Raw genomic sequence first — 23,189 nt, 5'->3', positions numbered from 1 at the left:
GGAGCTACCATCCACTGACAGTGTTGGTACAGGGATATTATAAAAGTATATTTAGGGGCCAGCGCTGTGGCATAGTGGGTAAAGCCATCGCCTGCAGCGCCAGCATCCCATATGGGCGCCGGTTCAAGTCCTGGCTGCTCCACTTCCGATCCAGCTCTCTGCTATGGCCTGGGAAAGCAGTAGAAGATGTCCCAAGTCCTTGGGCTCCTTCACCTACGTGGGAGACCCGGAAGAGGATCCTGGCTCCTGGCTTCGAATCGGCGCAGCTCTGGCCATTAAGGTCAATTGGGGAGTGAACCAGTGGATGGAAGACCTCTCTCTCTCTCTCTCTCTCTCTGCCTCTCTTTTTCTCTTTGTGTAATTCTGACTTTCAAATAAACAAATAAATCTTTTTTTAAAAAAAGTATATTGAATGGTCACCACCTTATCCCCATTTTGTTGATAATAGTACTGAGGGTAAATAATACCCACAGTGAAAACTAGCCAGCAGGCCAGCACTGTGGCAAAGTAGGCTAAGCCTCCACCTGTGATGCTGACATCCCTTATGGGCACTGGTTCGTGTCCCAGCTGCTCCTCTTCCAATCCAGCTCTTTGCTCATGGCCTGGGAAAGCAATGGAAGATGGCCCAAATGCTTGGGCCCCCGCACCTAGGTGAGAGACCCTGAAGAACCTCCTGGTTCCTGGCTTCAGATTAGCTCTGCTCCAGCCACTGCAGCCTTTAGGGAGTGAAGCAGAGGGAGGAAGATTTGCTCTGTGTGTGTGTGTATGTGTGTGTCCCTCTCTGTCTGTAACTCTACCTCTCAAATAAATAAACAAACAAATAAAAACCTTAAAAAAAATTAGCCAGCAGCATAGTCCCTCCAGGAGCAAAGCTCTTCTTACTGCACGCCCTCTGCCCTCCAAAGAGCTGGCAATATGCAAACTAACTATATCCTCTCTTCCTACCTAAGTTCTTACATTAACATTAGGGGAGTTTTAGTGACATGTTCCTGATGATGGAAAGGTACTGGGAGAGTTTCCTTCCGTGCAGGTCTGAGACATGGAAGGATCCAGTACCATTTTATTTAAATGACTTAAAAAAAAAAGCTTAGGGAACAATGGCACACATTTCCTGCCTACTACCAGAACACCAGGATGATTGATGGAAACACCCTTCCTCATCCCTTCATTCTGGCCACAGTTTCATGATGGAGTTTCCACTTTTAACAATGAGTGCCAAGCCCGCAGTATGTTAGAACCACTCGTGGGATCTGTTGCAAACACCACTTCCAAGTTCCCACATCAGCTCTGCAACACGGGTCTCTTCACAAGTGCAGACCCAAAATAAATGCTTTTGACTATCCTTCACAGACCATTTGAATGCAGTCCAGGCTCAGAAACTTGTACCTCTCTGCCAGACAGGCTCTTGTACATACAACACATGCACAATCGGAAAGCTGTGGTCAATTGAGATTTTGTAAATCTATCACGCTTTAAGTACAAAATGTGTTGGATGGAATAAGTCCAAATAATGATGAATAAGTAAAGAAGAGTTAATTATTCCTAAAACCAACCTACCTCCACTAATTTTTTTTAAAGTGAAGAATTCTTAACGTATTATTTTACTTCTTAACAAATGCACATTTTATCAAAGCCAATACTAAATTTTATAATTGCAAATCTGAATAACTGGGTATGGATATATGGCGAATTTCAGTTACATCCAAAATACTATTACATAGTAACAATTATGACAAAAATACGTCTAATTCAACAACTTGATGAAGTAAATCCTGTGAAAATGCCTAGCATATTATACATAAATCATACATAATTATACATAAACAGAAATCCTAGGCTGGGAATGGAGGATAATCCTCATGGAATTGTTAGGAGGATTTAAGTGAGTTAATGTGAACCAACTACACATATTAATTGGTTGTAGTGACCTACTATAGCCAAAAAGTCTATGTAAGACAAGCAACTATATAATTATAGTGAAAGGAAGACAGAAAATAATAATATTCTACAAGACATGACACAAACAGGATCTCAGGCAATCCTTGCATCCCTGAGATATTGGTTTCATTATCTCCTTTGCACCTAAACAAGAACAGGAATCACGTCCTGGATCACAGCTCATAACCATAGGGCTGAGATGCAAAGTCAATGACGAGGGCATGAGAGCATTCTATAGACTTTAAATGACATTTTTAAAAACCCAGTTACTTGGGAGAGTATTTGGTTTTCTTATAACTCCTATAAGTTACAAAAGATCATAAGTCTGTGAATTTAATTAGCAACAAAAGGCAGGATTATTCACAAATTCATTTGTTCATTCATTCCACAAATATATATGACACTCGACACCTGCCATGGGTGACACAGTGCCAGGTATGGGACCCAAATCTGACAGTATAGTGAGAAACTGATGTATAAAAGCAGACAATGGCCAACAGCTCAGGAATATCATGAAATGGGCAAGCTCACGATAGTGTGGAGCGAGCTGGGATGTCAGTGTTCATGTCCATCTCAGAGCACACATACATGATCTAGAACTGACCTTTGGGGTACACCTACCTCTTTCTCCTCTTCAGTCGTTTTGTTTGGGATCATGGATAACCCATTAAAAGCATCTGTCAAAAGTTACAGAACTTCTCCCTGGGTCTAGAAGAATGTACACATACACTCAAATTCTATGTCCAGCTGCACAGAGTTCACTAAAAATCCCAGTTCAAGAAGCCCAAATTTACCATTAAAATGATGTTGAGAGGGAAGCAAACATGCTGCAAAAGAAAATTTCCTAGAGGCAAAATCAGCTACAGGCCTTGGGAAGGGGTAAGGGAAAGTAACCAAGCACTGTTCTGTTCTGAGTGACTAGCATGAACTCAGTCCTCACAACTCTATAAACATTATCTGCACTTCCAAGATGAGAAAACTATAGCACTGAGAATAACTTGCCCAAAGTCACACAAATATTAAGATGCTAAAGTATGATTCAAGCCCAGCTAGTCTGCCTCCAAAGTTAACAACTTTTATGACTGTACCAACAGCACTTTGGTTCAGGTCCCTTTATATTCCTAAACATTACTGAGAACCCAACAAGCTTTTTGTTTGTGTGTGCCATGCCTATCAATATCCAACATGTTAGAAATTAAAACTGAAGAGCATTAAAGTATCTGTCAATTCATTTAAAAATAACAGCAAACTCTCCCTTTTTTATTCTATCAGTTAGTATTAGCAGACACTAGTCTTGTTTGGTGATCCCTTTGACTCTTAGACCTATTAGTGTGATCAATTGTGAACTGAAATTGATCACTTGGACTAGTGAGATAGCATTGGTACATGCAATCTTGATGGGATTGTATTGGAATCCCCTGGCACATTTCTAACTCCACCATTTGGGGCAAGTCCAATTGAGCATGCACCAAATTGCACATCTCCTCCCTCTCTTATTCCCACTCTTATATTTAACAGGGATCACTTTTCAGTTAAAATTTAAACACCTAAGAATAATTGTGTGTTAATTACAGAGTTCAACCAATAGTATTAACTGCAACAACAACAAAAAAATACTAAAAGGGATAAAGTATTAAATTGTACATTAACAGTCAGGACAAGGGCTGGTCAAGTCACTGTTTCTCATAGTGTCCATTTCACTTCAACAGGTTTCTTTTTTGGTGCTTGGCTAGTTGTCACCGATCAGGGAGAACATATGATATTTGTCCCTTTGGGACTGGCTTAATTCACTCAGCATGATGTTTTCCAGATTCCTCCATTTTGTTGCAAATGATCGGATTTCATTGTTTTTGACAGCTGTATAGTATTCTCTAGAATACATGTCCCATAATTTCTTTATCCAGTCTACTGTTGATGGGCATTTGGGTTGATTCCAGGTCTTAGATATTGTGAATTGAGCTGCAATAAACATTAATGTGCAGACAGCTTTTTTGTTTGCAAATTTAATTTCCTTTGGGTAAATTCCAAGGAGTGGGATGGCTGGGTTGTATGGTAGGGTTATATTCAGGTTTCTGAAAAAAAAAAAAAAAAAAAAAAAAAAAAGGAGAGAACGATCCTTTCTCTGAAGGGAGGAGAGAACTTCCATTTTGACCATGACCTTGTCTAAATAAGATCAAAGTCAGTGAACTCAAGAGGCTTTCATAGCCTTGGTAACTCATGACTAGAGCCTAGAGAGATTTCTGACACCATAAACAAGAGTGTCAAATTGTTAAGTCAACAACAGGAGTCACTGTGTACTTACTCCTCACGTGGGATCTCTGTCCTTAATATGCTGTCCAATGTGAATTAATGCTATAACTAGTACTGAAACAGTATTTTACACTTTATGTTCTGTGTGGGTGCAAACTGATGAAATCTTTACTTAGTATATACTAAATTGATCTTCTGGATATAAAGATAATTGAAAATGAATCTTGATGTGAATGGAATGGGAGAGGGATCGGGAGATGGGAGGGTTGCAGGTAGGAGGGAAGTTATGGGGGGGAAAAAGCCATTGTATTCCATAAACTGTACTTTGGAAATTATATTTACTAAATAAAAGTATAAAAAATAACAGTAAACTAATTATAAATTTTATATTTTATGAAAAATCACTCATTTCTTTTAAAAAAACAGTGAAAAGAGTGGTATTGCTTCATAATTTTGCAAATATCTGTAGTGTCTAGCTTAATAGAAGACAGCTGGATTCTCCTATCTGCTTTGGCTTTCAATCTGTTGCTGTATAATTTCTGGTTGAAGTGATGAAGAAAATCTGGCCTCATACAAATATCTGGTTGGCAAAAGCAGGAGTATTTTAATAACCTTTCCAGATCATTGTGATTATTCTTCTTGAAACTACAGCAAAACTCAACAAGTGAAACCATAGAAGTGGCCTTTTCACTGACACTCATCTACCCCCTATTACCATAACATCTATTGGCCTATTTTTCACTTGGTGGAGACCTTTTTTTTTTTTTTAAAGATTTATTTATTCACTTGAAAGAGTTACACCGAGAGAGGCAGAGAGGCAGAGAGAGAGAGAGAGAGAGAGAGAGAGAGAGAGAGAGAAAGGTCTTCCATCTGCTGGTTCACTTCCCTATTGGCCACAACAGCTGGAGCTGCTCCGATCTGAAGCCAGGAGTCAAGAGCTTCTTCCAGGTCTCCCATGTGGGTGCAGTGGCCTAAGGACTTAGACCATCTTCTACTGCTTTCCCAGGCCATAGCAGAGAGCATAGAGAGAAGCGGAGCAGCCAGGACTTGAACTGGTGCCCATTTGGGATGCCGGCACTGGAGGCTCTGGCTTTACCCGCTAAGCCACAGCACGGGCCCCAAGACCTTTATTTTTAAAACATCCAAGATTTTATAACATCATGCAAGAGTACTTCAAAAAGTTTGTAGAAAGTGGAATGAAAGAAAATTTATTTTGGTGCCAAAAATGCTGAAATCTACGTATATAGGTGTGTCTTCAAAAAGTTTGCAGAAAATGCATTTTATGAAAAAAAATGATATGGATTTCACATTTTTGGCACCAAAATAAACTTGTCCTTAATATATATCTGATATATATGCATATTTTTTTTTAAGTTCAAATAGAAGAAAGATAGGGAACAGAGCTCCCATCTGTTGCTTTACTCTTCAAATACTCACAATGGCCAGGACTGGGCCAGGCCAAAATTCAGAGCTGAGAACTCAATTCAAGTCATCTGCATAGGTGGCAGGGTCTATGCCCAACTACTGCTGCCTCCTATAGTCTGCATTAGCAGAAAACTGGAGTCAGGAGCCACAGCTGGACTCAAACCCTGGCACTCCAACATGGGATGTGGTTGTTGCATTGACATCTTAACTGCTGAGCTAAACTTCCACTCCCCTAAATTTATCCTTTAATTCTATTTTTTCACAAATGTTTTAAAGTACCCTACTACATTGGTCATTTGGAAAATAACAGTTCACTTAATTATGCATCCCTTCCATATATTGAAACATTTCAAATAAATAATATAGCCAAAATCACACTTCTTAATATACCATGGATCTTTTTTTTTTCTGACAGGCAGAGTGGACAGTGAGAGAGAGAGAGAGAAAAGTTTTCCTTTTGCCGTTGGTTCACCCTCCAATGGCCGCCACAGCCGGTGCACTGTGGCCGGCGCACAGCACTGATCCGAAGGCAGGAGCCAGGTGCTTCTCCTGGTCTCCCATGGAGTGCAGGGCCCAAGCATTTGGGCCATCCTCCACTGCACTCCCGGGCCACAGTAGAGGATCTTAATCATCAGAAAAGTCTTTTACCTGTTGGGAAACTGTCAAATTCATGGTGGCAGACACAATTTTTCCAAAATTCCATAATCCAGTTTGCAACTGAAAGCTTGGGCTTTATCATTGGAAATAAATAGTCACTTGTTTTTCTTAAAATTCTAGGTCCCCTTTATAAATTTTTGAGAAAACAGCTACCAAATACGCAAGTCAGAGTAGTCATAGTTTGTCATTTGTTCTTCAGGTTAATATGGCTCCATGAAAAAAAGCAGTTAGTTTAATATTTCTTATGACTCAATCGCACAATAGCTTTTCCTTGGTTTGTAGCAGAAACACTTTATGTATACTACCTATTTCATCACATAGGATGTTAAAAAGATGTACTCAAGGTTTGAGATTTAATAAAATTAATCATTTGTGCTGCTTGAACTAGAATGTTCTTATGTGAAATGCTCTTTGTTTTCTTGAGTGTTAGCAGCAGACTGGATATTAACACAGCATTTTCTTGATCCATTTTAAGGCACCAGCAGATTGACCCATCATTGCTTTTGCACCATCAGTGCAAATGTCAATGCAGTGAGAAAGATGCCTGGATGAGCAAACCTTTAAAAAGTTCATGGAGGCTGGCACTGTGGCGTAGTGGGCTAAGCCTTCACCTGCGGCTCCAGCATCCCATAATGGTCACCAGCTCATGTCCAGCTTTTCCTCTTCCAATCCAGCTCCCTGCTGTGGCCTGGGAAAGCAGTAGAAGGTGGTGCAACTGCTTGGGTCCCTCACCCACATGGGAGACCCAGAAGTAGCTCCTGGCTCTTAGCTTCGTTTGGCCCAGCTCCAGCCATTGCAGCCATTTAGGTAGTGAACCAGCAGATGGAAGACCTCTCTCTCAGTCCCTCCTGCTCTCCATCTGTAACTCTGCCTCTCAAATGAGTGAATAAATCTTTGGGAAAAAAAAAAAGTTCATGGAAACGTGGGATGAAAAGGTAAGTGTATTTCGGTGCAAAAGAATTTTGAAATCCATACATAGCGTTTTTATAAATGCATTTTCCATTAACATCTCGAACACCCCTTGTAGATCTTAATGTTGTAAGAATAGTTTTTGGGGGACCGGCGCTGTGACACAGAAGGTTAAAGACCTGGCTTGAAGTGTCGGCATCCTATACGGGCGCCAGTCCTGGTTGCTCCTCTTCTGATCTAACTCACTGTCATGGCCTGGGAAGGCAGTAGAAGATGTCCCACGTCCTTGGGCCCCTGCACCCACATGGGAGACCCAGAAGAAGCTCCTGGCTCCTGGCTCCTGGCTTTGGATCAGTGCAGCTCCAGCTGTTTCGGCCATCTGGGGAGTGAGCCAGCAGATGGAAGACCTCACCCTCTGTCTCTACCTCTCTAACTCTTTCAAATAAATAAAATAAATCTTTAAAAAAAAGGAATAGTTTTTGGTTCTCAAGGAGCATCGCCCACCCCCTGCCCAGGGTTTCACAGTCCACATTTGGAGAAACAATTCTACCTCATGCAGCCTCTTCCGTGGGGGAAAAGTACAAAAGATGGTGAAACGTCATGGGAACTTTAAGATGAAAATGTTGAAAGCCAGTTTTCACAGAATGAGTTATTCCCCTGCCCAGGTGAAGGAAGATGCCTACAGTCCCTGGAAATCAGTGAAGCCTGAAGACACACAGAAGCTCTTTGATGGAAGTGCTGCTTGAAGTCAGTCAGAGGAATGGGCCCCTGTTGACAAAAGAAAATGCATTCGAACAGAGACAGCCACCCCCCCCCAGAAAACACCTGCACTTGAATGCACCTTCTTGCCCTTGAGGAATTTTTATAAAAGAGAATATAAATCAACAATGATTATTTCACTAGGGGGAATAAAAGGCTCCATGAGATTCTTTTAGAAGGTGGGGAAGAAATAAGCTGTAATAACTTGCCAAGCAGGAAGTCAGGTCTGTTCTTGGACACAAGGGCTGAGCAGGAAAGAGAAAGATGCTGTGAAGCTGAAAAATCAGGGAATCAGAAAGATTTAAAGAATAAAAGAGATACAGAAGAAAATATTTACTAAATGAGAGGAAAGGATGTGTCATTTTGTTTTGTTTTGTTTTGTTTGCTTTGGCAAATCTGCTTTTTAAACCACGTAAGAATTCTGGCTCTACGATTCACTAGCAAGAACTTGAACCAATGATTGAGTTTCATGGTGTTCATTACCTTATCAGTAAATGCGAACAGGACCTTTGTAATATTCTCTTTCAAAAGATAATCAGAGCAGTGAGCTTTTAAAAGACAGCAGCAAGGAGTGGGAGTTTAGCCCACTGGTTAGGACACCACATTCCATTTCGGAATGTCTAGGATCCCAGTCCTGGATCCTAATCCTAGCTTCCTGACAATACAGAGATGACAATGATGATGGCTCAAGTGATTGGGTCCCTGCCAGCCCATGTGGAGACCTAGATTGTACTTCTGGTTGTAGTGGGCAGGACACTAGGAAGTGAACAGCAGATGAGGGCGCTTTCTCTCTTTCTCTCTCTCTTGTTCTCTCGCTCTCTCTAATAAGTCCTTTTTAAAAACCAGCAGCAAGATCAGAGATGAAGGCTTTTAGAGTTTCATTTAAACCAGAGTACTCAGCTAACTGACAAATGGACCTAAAGTTACATTTTCAATTTTCAAAAGATTTCAGGATGAGGAAAGATCTAAAATACACAATTTCTAGGAAAATAAGCTTGGGCACTATAATTCTACCATAAAAGACCAAAAACAAAAGAATATGCAGTTTTATCCAATGGTTCTTCAAAGCCCCAACTATCTGATGGCCCTGGCATGCAAATCAAGAGCCAAATGGATCTGGAGAAGGCATGAGAAACCAGGCTCTCACCTCCTAAACAGCCTTCAAATGCCTAGGAGGCTCTGTATTCACAGAACGACCACAGACCAGTTACAGCGGGAGGAGGCAGATTTGCCCTCTGTCCACAACATGACAAATGAGGGGGAAAAAAGCTCCGTTTCTGGCATCTTTGTTCCCTAATTTTTCTGCCATTTCACCTGTGGCATAAAAGGATAAAGGTTAATGTGTGAACTCCAAACCTTCTCAAAATCTACTTAACATGAATCTGTCCCTTTCACTGACAACATAGGAGAAACTGACTCTTATGACCCATAGTGGGGGAAAGCATATTTCCTGAGGAGCATGTTTTATTTAAGGCCAATTTTTATTTTCAAAACAGTGAGTCTTACACTGGGCTAGGCAGAAGATGATTAATTAAATAATAGGAAAAGGAAAACCTGACCTCCCTTATCTTGCAACAGATAAATGAAAAATTCTTCTAAATTCAGCATTTCAAAATTGATTTATGATTCTCTGAAAAAAATTTTAAATTAAATTGTTTGTGACCAGAACATAATGTAACATCTCTGGAAATTCTATTTCTTTCTGTGGTTGCTGATCAAGTTCTACCTTGCAAGTGCCCAGGGCTCTCGGAGCCCAGGATCTTTAAGGAATAGAAAATGACCCATCATCACCACCACTCAGAGAGCACATAAATGCATGTTTACACTAATTGTAGCATCATTTTGTACCTTCAGTTAACGTCTGTTTTGGAATCTTACCTATAGATGGCAAAACATCCTACTGGAAGAAAACTATGGTTCTTACACATTGTCAGAAACTATTTGTGTCATGGCTCCCTCCCAACCTCCACCCTACTCTCCCAGTTCAAACAACATATCACAGCAATATAAAGATGTTATAAAGATGATCTGAACCATCAACAAAATTCACATAATGCAGGAGGTGAGGGAGTACAGAGGGGATCAATCCTCCAGAAGAACTACCACCAAAAATATTTACCTTCAGCCATGTAGAAAATTCACATCTCAGGGCCGGCACTATGTTATAGTGGGTAAAGCTGCCACCTGCAGTGCCAGCATCCCTATGGGTGCCGGTTCGAGACCTGGCTGCTCTACTTGCAATCCAGTTCTCTACTAATGGCCTAAGAAAGCAGCAGAGGATAGCTCAAGTCCAGATGGGAGACCTAGATGAAGCTCTTGGCTCCTATCTTCAGCTTGGTCCAGTGCTGGTCGTTGAGGCCACTGAAGAATGAACCAGCAGATGGAAGATTTCGCTCTCTCTCTGCTACTCTCCCCCCCCCACCCCCCCCACCATAGCTCTGCCTTTCAAATAAATAAATACATAAATTTATCTTTAGAAAAAAAAAGAAATGAAAAATTCACATCTCTAGAACAATGCAGTTTCCAGGTGGTCCAAATAGCTGAGTGCTAAATGTTTAAAAATGTTACTAACGATGATAAGATGATTGACATGACTTGCCTTCTGTTTTTTAACATCTTACTACATTACATTCATTTTAAAATATTAATTCCATGGAAATAAAGGACATGGACCCTGTACCTAGTCCAGTTCCTAACAGATGAATAAACTATATCCATTTATTGTCCTCGCACCAAATTTTCTACCTCAGTATTGACTCATACAGTCGAGAGTTAGCCATACAATAGCTTCGTATTGAACACTGAGTGCTCATGAATCCAAATTTTGACCTGATTGATAGTCTGTCCAAAAATAAGATATGTCATGCCCCTTAATGTTCAGCATCTACCTTCGTCTATAAGAGAAATTGAGAAAATTCAAAGTATCAGCATATCTGTGATTGCTGCCTAAATAAATCACTAATTTAATACTATGAATCTGTTCATCTTCATGAAAAAAACGTAATTATACATAACCCATTTTGTTTTTTTAATCTAGTAAAATTATCTTAGTCACTTAATAAATGCCATTAAAATAGAGATATTTGTATTTAATCTCTATTTTTCACCAAATTCCTGAAATCTATTTTGGAAAGAGTTGAACATAAGAAACTACAAAATCGGAAAAAAATTTACATTTCAACTCAGAGCTAAAAAAATTCATATCTTGGAAAAGATCTTTTAGATCCCATATTTTTAATTTTTTTGTTGAATACTTTATAAAATTAAATCTAAAAGTTAGCTAAGACAAATTTATTCACCATTGTTCATGCCACCCAGCAATCATATTTGATCTGGAAGGCCAGTCAATATCATATGAAAATAAGACTTGGTAGGACTATCCTTTAACAAATTTTAGTATAAACAAATCTCACACCAGGGGACCGGTGCCATGCCTTAGCAGACTAAGCCACTGTTTGCAGTGCCAGCATCCCATATGGACATCAGTTCAAGTCCTGGCTGTGCCACTTCCAATTCAGCTCCCTGCTAATGAGTCTGGGAAAGCAGTGGAAGATGGCCCAAGTGCTTGGGTCCCTGCAACCACGCGGGAGATCCGGAAGAAGCTCCTAGCTCCTGGCTTTGGCCTGACCCCAGACCCAGCTGTTGTAGTCATTTAGGGAGTGAACCAGCAGACGGAAGATCGTTCTGTCTCTCTCTCTGTAATTCTAACTTTCAAATTAATAAATAACTCCTTATGAAAAAAAAAACTCTCACCCATATTGCCTGCAAGATTTGCATTAATGTTTTTCTGGTCTTTCTACATTACATTCCCATGTTATTAAGATTTCAGAAGGCATTTTCTGGAGCTGGTGCTGTGGCACAGTGGATTAAGGTGCTGTCTGTAATGCAGGCATCCCATAAAGGAGCCAGTCCTGGCTGCTCTGCTCAATTCAGCTCCCTGCAAATGCTCCCGGGAAGGCCAGAGGGTGATGGCCCAAGTACTTGGAGTCATGACACTCTTCTGCGAAATATGAATGGAGTTCCTGGCTCCTGGTTTCAGCCTGGCCCAACGCTGGCTGTTGTGGACATTTGGTGAGTGAAAGAGTGAACCAGAAGATGGAAGATACCTCTCTCTCTCTCTCTTTCTCTCTCTCTCTCTCTCAATGTAAGTAGATAAATCTTTTTTAAAGGCATTTTCTTTGACTCCTTTAAATAAAGGATGCTTGGAACAATTTTTTTTTTTTTTCAGAAACTGTACTGTTTTACATGTGTTCTGCAACAAATTCAAGGCTAGTGTTGCTGCACTGTATTCAACACTATACATTAGGCACTGCATCCACTTCTTTCCATAATTCTGAAAAAGCAAATCCCCTAATCTCTCTCTGCCTTTATGTCTTTCAACCAAGATGAAAAATCAACCAAGCTGCAGTAATGCTTTAGGGCCAATCCCTCAAAAAACAGGGCCTCACCAGAAAATTTCACGTTCTCTTCTCTCCAGCACCTCCTCAGCTGCACCACTCTGGAGCCCTTCAGAATACAACCACGTCAGGAAAGAAAAAACGCCTGTTTAAATCTGCTTTCTCAGGCCACATTCCTGGGTCACAGCACCCAGAGTTGCCATTACAGCTGAGAAGCTGCTGCTGAACCTGAGACGCTCCTTCCCCTGTGGCATGTGGCCAAGGGTGTGTGCAAAGCTCCATCTCACAGGAAGGAAGCAGAGCAAGCCTGGAAGACAAGATACCCAGCATCCGCACCTTGCTGGGCCTGTTCTGAGAAGGGTATGGGATGGCAGGAGGAATGAGGGAAGGAAGAACAGACCTGAGGACACCTGAGAGACCAAAGTGCAGAAGTGGGGACCAGCACAATAGTCCAGGAGACAGGTAGTGAGTGTTGAAAGTGGTTGGGTTACAGAGACAGGCATAGGAAGGGAAGGTGTGCCGAGCACTTCAGAGGTGGTCAACTGCAAGGACCTGGCGGCTAAATGTAGGGCAAGCAAGGAAAGGAACTTTACAGCTACAGAATGTTTCCCAAGGAGACAACAGTTAGAATGATATGGTGCGGAATGATGTGTGAGCAAGCCCAAACACTGGAGAGATGAGCAAGCCCCCTGCCTCTTGTTGACAACACCTGGTTCAACAGGGAAATTGGCACAGGTGGAAGACTCCAGGCTGGCCTCTCACAACCCTCTCCAAGAGAAGGGACTCCTAATGCTAATTCCATTCTATCACTTCTACTTGCTTCTCTCAAGGGCCAGATAACTAGGAGAATCCTATAAGCTGAAGATCCCTAGAAGCAACAGAACATAAATAGTAACAGCCAGGTAAGCTCTGCCCCCATCACAACTCAGCTGCTATGCTGACCCACCTTCCAAATGAAATGAGTCTCCAAAAATGGAAGTGGCAAAAATGAGGTTCAAGGTAATAGAGCAAGCATCCCAAGGTGTCTGCTCCCAATCAAATCACACCAGACCCCCAAAGGAATAGTGGCAAATGTGTCCTTGTCCCATCATCTGAAGCCCAATGGTGCTGTCATCAAACAGAGCTAATCTGTTTTAGTGCAGAACATCACTGGCCAAGAGAAACTGCTGCAGCAATGGAAATGGCTATTAAGCACTTGAATTGTGGCTTGCATGTCTAGAGTTGTGAATTTTTAGTTTTATTTAATTTTCATTAATTTAAATACCTGCAGGTAGCTAGCAGTTATTAAGAACCATATAGGCCTAGAAATTTTTTTTAAAAATGATGGGGGCCAAATCACATCTTCTAAAACCATCAGGAAAAAAAATTCATGGAATTATTTTTCTACTGTGAGAAGCTAAACCCCTTAGCACTCCAGTATCTGTTCAAACAATTTTCCAGCACAGAGCTCTTCTTTGGTCATTACTATAACTACATATCAACGTCTTTCCAAAACATTTCAGAATGGAAAGTCCTCAGACACCCCAGCCCTACCAGTCATCCAGTGCAGAAGCCTTCTCCATGACAACCCTGAAGATTCCTATGCAATCGTCTCCAAGCCCCTCAGCAGCAACGGATCTGCATTAGGAGAGAAAGTGCCAAAGAGACATCAAGGGTGCACAAAATAACCATATGCTATTCTGTGCCATGCTTTCCCTGTTTCGTGGACCTTTCATTTCGATTAGGGCATTAAGTCCCACAATAACTTTAGAATATGAGTATTCAGTAAATACATTTATTTCACAAAGCCTATGTGACAAGGCAATATGGCTTGGATGATAGCCATATATCCAAACATGGCATGTCTTTCAAGTAGTGAGAGACAACTGAGACAAGGAAAAGCCATGGTTGGAAAGGAATGAGGCACAGAAGAGAGGTGATTAGAGAAGACAGTAAAGTTGTGTACACCAACGATTAACATCAGAACTCGATGTACTTCCAACCGCACCACGTACCGATGAACAGACTGAGTTCCAAAGGGCAAGCACCTCAGTCCAGCTCCAGTGGAAAGTGGACTGTGCTCTGAAAGAGTGGCCCTCAGCCTATGGGTCCAGCAGCAGCAGCAGCAACATCACTTGCAAACTTGTTGGAAATGCAAAGTCTCAGGTCACATCCAAGATGCACTGAAATGGAAACTCTGGGAGTGGGGCCCAGCCATCTGCAGCTTCACAAGCCCTCCACATGATTCTGATGCTCATCACATTTCCGAACCTCTGCCCTGGACCTGGACATCTCAGGCCCAGTCACTTTCCTCTGGGACACAAACGACTTGGTCATCAAGGAAAAGGAAGCAGAGCTGCCCATCATCAAGTTTGGGACCCATCCTGGAGACATGAGCCCTGACTTGCTAACCTAGGATGACAAGCGCCATAAATACCGGCCTACTCTCAGGACTAGTCTCACCTCCTGCTGCCTCCTGTCGTCAGAAGCAGTGAGGACATCATTCTTTACTTAGACCTTGGTTTGTAAGTGGAGAAAAGGCATACGTTTTATGGACAGTGCTAGATCGTGAACAAAGCATCCTAGCTGCTAACCTCACTCAACAAATATTTGCCCCCACCTGTGGAAAGATAAGAGTCTATGAATAACAACTGGGATTCCAGTTTCTCAGAGAAAAGAAACATATGAGAATACATACACATAATGTTATACAGTGAATTGTCTCTGTGCCATTTTAACAATAATAGTGATAGCAGGCATTTACCAAGTGCTTCAAAGTGCCCAGCACTGCGCTAAGTACTACGTATGCACTACTTAATTTTACCGACATGCAAGTCCGTGAAGTAAGAACTGCTGCTCTCTCCATTTTACCTGCTTCAGCAGGTGAAATTCCCTGGGGTCACACAGCAAGATGGCAGGGCCACGAAGCAAACCAGATGTATCCTTCCTAAACAATCCAAAACACTACCTCCTTTTTCATATTGACATTGATTCTAATCCAATCTATTCAACTTGATTCAGACTCTTTACTGAGTTTTAAGCATCGCATTCTCAACTTTTTAAAACTATCATGTCATGCGCTATTCAGAAAAGTCCTCAATCACTCATTTTACCCTAAATCCTTCTTCACGGGTTCAAGAACCGGAGTAACCTACACTGTGAAGAATTCACAACAATAAAAATATCAAAAACTGGATCAAATGCAAAAACAAGTTTTATCCCACCTTGCTCAGGCAAAGTGCCCAGGAAAGCCCTCCCTGGCCACCTGGACCAAATTGAGCCCTCTCTGCTCAGAGCTGCCACGGCATATCACATTTGTCTCTGTTATAGCACTCAGCACATGGTAATACCCACATGCAACCCCAAGGATCTGTTGAGCTCTTCAGAGTGGGAACCGTGCCCACTAGCCCATCTGTACACTTCCTAGCACTAACTGCATAGTCAACACCTAGTAGTTTTTAAGATCAACAACAAGACACGAAATTTCTTAAGAGGGATAAAAGTGAACTACAAATTGAATGTGAAGCTACAAAACTTTTAGAAGAAAACAGGAGAAAAATTTTTCAGGGGCCGGCGCTGTGGCATAGTAGGTTAAGCCTCTGTCTGTGGTGCCAGCAACCCATCCATATAGGTGCCAGTTTGAGTTCTGGCTGCTCCCCTTCCAATCCAGCTCTCAGCTAACAGCCTAGGAAAGCAGTGGAAGATGCCCCAAGTGCTTGGGCCCTTGTACCCACGTCAGAGACCCAGAAAAAGTTTTTGGCTCTTGGCTTCAGATCAGCCCAGCTCCGGCTGTTGCAGCCATTTGGGGAGTGAAACAGAGGATGGAGGACCTCTCTCTGGGTCTCTCCTCTCGTAACTCTGCCTCTCAAATAAGTAAATCCTTTTTTAAAAAAATCTTCTGGGCATAAGCCTAGGCAAAATGTTTTAAAATATGATGTCAAGAACATAAACCTCAATGAAAAAAACTTATTAATTGGGCTTTACCAAAATTAAAATCTTTAGTTCTGCAAAAGATCTTGACAAGAGGATGAAAAGACCCACCAAATACTGGGGAAAATATTTATTTAAGGAGATTGTCTGATGAAGGACTTGTGTCTAGAATATATAAAGAATTCTGAAACCTCAGTAGCAAAACAAATAACCAAGTTGGAAAATAGGCAAAAGCATGACTATACATTCACTAGAAATGACAAGGAATACATGAAATACAAATTAAGACCACAATGCATGGTGCATGCCTGAACCTTTGGCATGAGTCCCAGCTCTACTCCAGATCCCAGCCTTCACTTCCTGCCAAGGCACACCCTGGGAAGTAGCAGGTAATGGCTCGGTAGTTGGGTCCCTGCCACATACAGGAGACTAGCCCAGTCTCATCTGTGTGGGAATTTGGGGAGTGAACCAAAGGATGGGATCTCTCTCTCTCTCTCTCTCTCTCTCTCTCTCCCTTTTAAACAAATTATATATATATATATATTTTAAAAAATCATATGCTTAGAACACATATTAGGACAACTACAATAAAAAATCATGACAAAACCCAATGTTGCTGAGGATACACAGAAATTGTCTCTTTTATACGTTGCTGGTAGGAATGTAAAATGGTACAGTCACTCTGGAAAGTAGTTTGGCAAATACTTAAAAAACTAAACATATACTTAACATATGATACAGCAATAAAACTCCTAGACTTAATCCCAAAGAAATAATATATGACCACACAAAAACTTGTATGTTCATAGCAACTTAAAGTGTCGTTGTCAAAAGCTAGCAACAAGTCACATGTCCTTCCATAGGTATATGATTAAACAAACCATGATGCACCCTTACCATGGAATATTACTTGGTAAGGAAAAAGAAACCAGTGATAAAAACAAAAATTTGGATAGATTCCAAGAACATCGTGCTAAGTGAAAAGTCATTCTCAAAAGGTCACACACTGCATTTATGTAACATTATCAAAATGACAAAATTATACATATGGTGAACAGATTAGAGGTTACTAGCATTTAGGGAGAGAGGGAAGCAAGAACAGGGTGGTAGTGATCATAAAAATGATAACAGAATAATTCTGTATCTTGATGGTGGTGAAAGTTACATGAACATACACAAATGGAAAAATATTGCACACACACACACAAACACAAATACAAAAGTATGCATGAAAACTGCTGAACTCAGACTATGCTTTGCAAATTGTCCAGTGTCAATTTCCTAGTGCAGCTACTGCACTACAGTTATGTAAGACATGACCAATGGGGGAAACTGGGTGAAGGATACACAGGACCTCTCTACTATTTCCGCAATTTCCCACGAAGCTATAATCATTTCAAATTAAAAAGTTAAAAAAAAGCAAGTAAACTATAAACATTTTACTTAAAAATTACAAACACAAAACAGGTACATAGCTAAAATACTGGACAGTAAGTTCCCAAACACAGACTTATATGCACATTGTAGGATGATGGCTTTGGTTTTTGAAAATTTCAGTCCAATCCTCCAGAGTCTTACATTTCCTAATACCTTAGGCCTAGACTCCTATTCCCTCCTAGAAGACAAAAAAAGTCTCCACTGGGCCCCTCTGGCAGTCCAGGCGTCCTGTCCTCAGGATGAGGATGAGTACACCCTACTAAGGTGTTGCAAAGCCTGGTCACAAGGGTGGAGCCAAGGGCCTCACAAGTGAGAGGAGAAGTCTGCAGGTGCCAGCACACAAGCCCAGCAGGAGTGGCTCCTGGCTCCCTTCCAGCAAAAGTAGCATGCTGCCCTAGCCACAGTGGCCAAGATTCATGTCATTGTGCCTCTCCTCCAAGACAAAGCAAAGCTAAACCAAAAAAAAAAAAAAAAATCACTAGGCAAACAAACAAAAACCTCAACAATTTCCAACAAACCTTGTAATCAAATATGTCCTCCTATGTGACCTCCATTCTACCTCTTGCTTTTCAAGGATTCTACCACCTACTGAATTCTAAGTCATAAGAACTCACAGCAGGATTTTCTGACCTGAGCTTCCAAATGCATTTAAAATGCAAACAGCCACCTCTCACTAAAATATTACTTTGAGGGAATTTTGCATTTTAGAAATATTTACTGATCCTACAAAGTTACTTCTTTTAATGAACTTACCTGAAAATACAAGATTTTTTTTTACAATCTTGACTAACATTTCCCTTGTGTCATGGCATTAATTAAGTCTTCATTAATGTTTTATGATTTCCCCACAAAATACTAGGGAGGAATTCAGCAGGGTCCCTGGAGGCTGTACTTCCTAAGAGCACTCTCTCTGGCCAGCCAGACCGCCATCTAATTTCAACAGCTCTGCCATCCTTCCCCCAGGCCTTGGCTCACACTGCTCCACAGGGGTGCACATCAAAAAGGCAGCGCTCTACCCGCTCTACCGGGATGCTCCAGACCAACTGGCCGCGTGTAGTCGGCAGCAGGCCTTCCTGTAAACCCACTCGGGGTGCTGCATTCATGTGCTTTTAACGACAGCACTTCAAAATTTCATTTAAACTCAAACTCATCTGTTCGCTTCCATGAAGAGGCATTTTCCAATACTTTGATCTCCACGTACCCTTTGGTACATTAGTATTCTTCACCCTCCACAATCTGCACGGAAGCTAAGAGACCACGAATTCTATGCAGCTTTTAAAGAAGGGGGAGGAGAGAGGAGTTATAGGTGCAGGTTGGGCCCTTGGGCCCCATTCCTATCTGGGAACCAAACATCTTGCTCCTTCCCTCTCCCTCCCCCTCCCCCACCCCAGTGCAGCCTCGGGGAGAGTAGAGGCTCTCTCGGTCCTACGCGTTTCCATCCTGTTGGAATCAGCGCTTTCCTGCCCTCCAGAACAGCTCAGAGTGCTGGTGAAGTGTTGTTCTCACATCCTGCTCCTCTAGAGCACTGGCAGCAGATACACACTACAATGCACACAGCCCCATACTAGGAAACCAAGGTCGCCTTCCTCTGGATCCCTCAAGAACTGGCCTTCTGCAGAGAGCCCTAATGAGTCCACAGCTCCCAGGTCCAGGGTGGGAGGCGGCCAGGGGAAATCTCAGCCAGTTTGGCAGGCACCCATAGGCCAGTTTTGGAAGCAGGGAGCCATGATTGTTCGTTTCAAGTCATGAGTTCGCACCCGAAAAGGAAGGAAATCTTCTGGATTTGTGACTATTAATATCCCTCTGTTCCGATCTGATTCGCTTATGTTGAGCAGGTTAACACGATATTGTTTGGGGTAGTCAAAAACATCTTGAAAGTGTCACAAATGGCTCTCCCGACACTCCTCCCCCCACCCCCAGCCCCAACAAGGGCTTTTATAGCTGTACAAAAAACTCGATTCTCGTGCCCTGCCTCAGTTGAAGAAAGGCAACCGTGAACGCCCAGGGCGTGGGAGCGGAGGGACCAGGGGAACCAAACGTTGGGTCCAAACCGCAAAGCCTCGGGAAGCCGCGGACCAGGGCCCAGGGTTCCAGCCCAGGTGAGACACACACACACACACACACACACGAGCCAACACCGAAGCCAATGGGCAAATGCTTTCAGCAAAAATGGAAAGGCAAAGTCTCCCCAGTCTCCAGTCAAGATGCGGCGAGGAGGGCGCGGCGCCGCGCGGGCTGCTGCGCGCAGGGACCCAGGGTTCTCGGCCTGAGGTCCTCGCGGGGGTAAACTTGGAAACGTCGCCGCGAGCTCGGTCCAGGCGGCCGAGGCCCGGGAGGTGCGCGCCAGGGCTCCGCCGCCTCCTCCAGCCCAGCTGCCTGCGGGCACGTTCTGCCCCTGCCCCGGCGCAGGGCCCCGGCCCCGCTCGCCTGTCAGCGGCCGACGTGCCAACCTCCTCCTGCCACAAATGTCACATTCCAAGAAAAACCAGTTCCACTTGGAAAGTTTAATTCCCCCCCACACCTCCAGAAACCAGCTTCCCTTAAAGGCAAACGGCAACCAGACCGCACTCCCCGATTAGCGAAACTTGTCCGGGCAGAACAAAGAAGGGGCGGCAGCTAAGGCGGTCGGAGGCTGGGGGTTCCCGAGCGCGACCCCCTGGCCGCCCGCAGCCGCCAGCCGCGCAGTGCCTGTGACCCGGCAGGGTCCAGCCCTGAGCGCCGGGGCCCGTCGCGCGGGCCGGGAGTGCGCCTTTGTCTGGAGCCGAGGAAAGCGGCCCCCGGACACCCCCTTCCGTCCGGCAGCCGGGAGTCCCGCGCGCGGGCGCGGCTCGGAGAGTCCAGCCATATGGCAGCGCCCCCTCGGGAACGCCGGCCCCGCGCGGGAGCGCGCCTGCACCCGGCCCGTGGACGCAACTTCCCAGACCGCGGCCGGGCGCGGGGCGGCGCGGCACCGGGGTACCTGGAGGGTGGCTATGGGAACGGCTTCTGCCTTTTCTTTCTTTTAAATTTAGGTACTCGAGAATGAGACTCTGCAAGGGACACTGCCGAGCCCCACCGCCGAATCGGCTGCCCCAAGCAGAGGCGATCTCCCCCCTGACCCCCCACGCGGAGCCCCCCTGCGCGGAGCGCCCCTGCGCCGGGCCGCAGCAGTGGCAGGGGCGGCACCTGACGGCTGGGTCCTTCGCGCCGAGGCTCGGAGATGCCCTCCCTGCACCCCGCGCGGGGGCTGGTTACCTTTCACCGCAGGCTCACAAGTTCCCCGGCGCAACTTTGCCCTCCACATGAGGCGACCATGGCTAGTTCAGTCCCGCGGCTGGGGAAGGCGGCTGCCGGGCAGCGCGCTGCGCATGGCGTGGGGTAGCGCGGGGAAGTGGCTGGCTCCCGACAATCAGCCCCATTCACACAGGAAGGAGGGAAATGCCAGGGCTTCACCTCCAGCCCCAAACCGGACAACCGCTGCTGGGTCCTAGAGCGTCCCGCGCGCGCCCGCCGCCGCCTGCGCTCCCCGCTCCCGCGCGCGCCGGCCGGGGAGGGTCGCCCGGGCTCGTCACTGCAACCCTACACTCCACCCCCGCCCCGGCGCCCGGCCGCTGGGCCCTAGAGCCCGGCCCCAGGCCCGCGGGACTGCCGCCTGGGACTGCCCGAGCTCCAGCTGACGTGTCTCCCGGAGACTTAGGAGGGCGACAGCCTCCCCTGCCTTAATTAAAGTCAGACTCTCCCCAGTTCGCCCTCCTGCAACTTTGTTTTCCTTCCCAACGGGCCAAATGTGTTTCCATCTCTTCCCCCCCAAAGTGTAGGTTAGGTTCCGCTTAGGCTGAGTGTTGTTTCTCGCCCCCGCCCCTGCCCCGACTCCTTAAGTGGGATTTCCAGGTGAAAAATAGCTACATTTTCAACAGCATGCCCCAAGCCCCAGTGCCTCCTCCCGAACTGGAAAGGGGCGACAGGCAGCCATCATGCCCCATGGAGCAAAACAGGCCTTACAGGCTAAGACAGTAAATGTCTTCCCAGAACCATACCTCCTATGGCCACGAACTCCCCCACCATTATCAGCGGGAGTAGAGGCAAGGGAAGTGTGTCGGAAAAATGTTGCGGCTTCTGCCCCACCTCTTAACGCAGGCTGCAGTGGACAACACTCCCAACCCACCCCATCGGGCCGCCCTCCAGAGCCCTGAGCGGGGCGCCCAACCTGCCCCAGGCACTTCTGCCTGGCTTTCTGGGGCAGAGGAGAGGCCACAAGGTAACAGAGCCGTTGCTTCCCACATCATCAAGAGAATGAACACATGCCCAGCCTCGCCTCCAGTGCTCCCCTCTGCTCTCCTTGAGCCAGGCCTTCCGGGATCTGAGCCAGCAGTGGGTCTGTGTGTCCTGATTGCAGAGGATTCTTCTGATAAAGCCCCTGGCTCAGTCACCTCTGCTCTCCAGATAAGACCCAAAGGCAATCATTTAACAGTTAGAATTTTCCCTCATTATCAGCAGGGGATCAGTTCCAGGATCCTCTGTGGACATCGAAATCCCTAACACTCAAGTCCCTTGCATAAAATAGGGTAGTATTTTGCAGATAACCTATGTACTTAGGCATTATTTCATTTTCCTACCAAGCAACTCCATGGGGTAAGGACTATTCTTGTCTCCATTTTACCCAGAGAGATAGCATGTCTTTGAAGATTCCAAATATCATGAATAAAGATATCAAATCTCTTAAGTGAGAGTTTACTCTTTTCACTGACAAGACAGTTATCCTGGGGGAAAGAACAATCTAATCAATTCAACCCGGATTTTGGGCCTGGCTCATAGAAAGAATGGACCATTCTTGGACGAATGGGTCATCAGATTCATGGTGGAAGAAGCAGAGTTGTGAGGAGGAACTGGCTTGAGAATGAGGTTGAGGGACTGACTGTCCCTGGGTAAGAGGATCAAGGGCGGGGGGTGAGAAGTCAGGGACAGGGGGATGAAGCTGTGAAGGTCAGTTTGGAGAAGGTCCACAACTTCAAAACAGGAAAAGCAGGAGGAAGAAAAGGAAGAGGCATGAGAAGTAGAAAAGCCGGGAAAGTTGACAGGTGTGGGGGCCACACAAAGTTTTAGGAAGTTGGTCCCTCGATCAGATGCTAGAGGTAAGATGCTGGGCACAGCTTGCCGGCTCAAGAATCTTCTCAAGGTGGACCTAGCACAGACTCCACACACTGAAACAGAGTGATCAACTGCCTGGTAACTCAGAAAGTACTGCTGGAGGCCAGTTTTTCAAGTTGTCTTTTACTCACCCCTATGAAAGTTATCAAGGTGGTAGGCCAACTTGAGCACTCTTTGGGACGGCCCAGAGAGCAATCTAACTCCAAACAGGCAGGTACCAGCATGTTCCAGTGGTTCCAAGATACTCAGACAAGCACAGAGGCCGTGATGAAAGAAGAGTGAGGTAAGCATTCAGATACAGGAGAATGAGCACTGCCTTGACAGTAAGACCCAAGTTCTAGTTCAGATGCTAACTATTTCCAGAATTGGACAGTAACTTAA

General features: G+C 44.5%; 1 protein-coding gene across 1 annotated transcript in view; it reads right to left on the bottom strand.

Annotated features, from left to right (window-relative positions):
* AMOTL1 (angiomotin like 1) overlaps nucleotides 1-21,163 on the bottom strand; it is a 115,641-nt gene extending 94,478 nt beyond the window's left edge. The window contains exon 1 of the mRNA XM_062196893.1: nucleotides 20,916-21,163. Within this exon, the coding sequence (XP_062052877.1) occupies nucleotides 20,916-20,964 (49 nt within the window). The 5' untranslated portion in view covers nucleotides 20,965-21,163. The remainder of the gene's footprint in view (nucleotides 1-20,915) is intronic.
* Nucleotides 21,164-23,189: the final 2,026 nt, after the last annotated feature.

This window comes from Lepus europaeus, chromosome 7 (genome assembly GCF_033115175.1).
Source record: "Lepus europaeus isolate LE1 chromosome 7, mLepTim1.pri, whole genome shotgun sequence".
NCBI lineage: Eukaryota > Metazoa > Chordata > Mammalia > Lagomorpha > Leporidae > Lepus > Lepus europaeus.
Note: the sequence above shows the minus strand (reverse complement) of the source record. Positions and strands in the feature narration are given on the sequence as shown.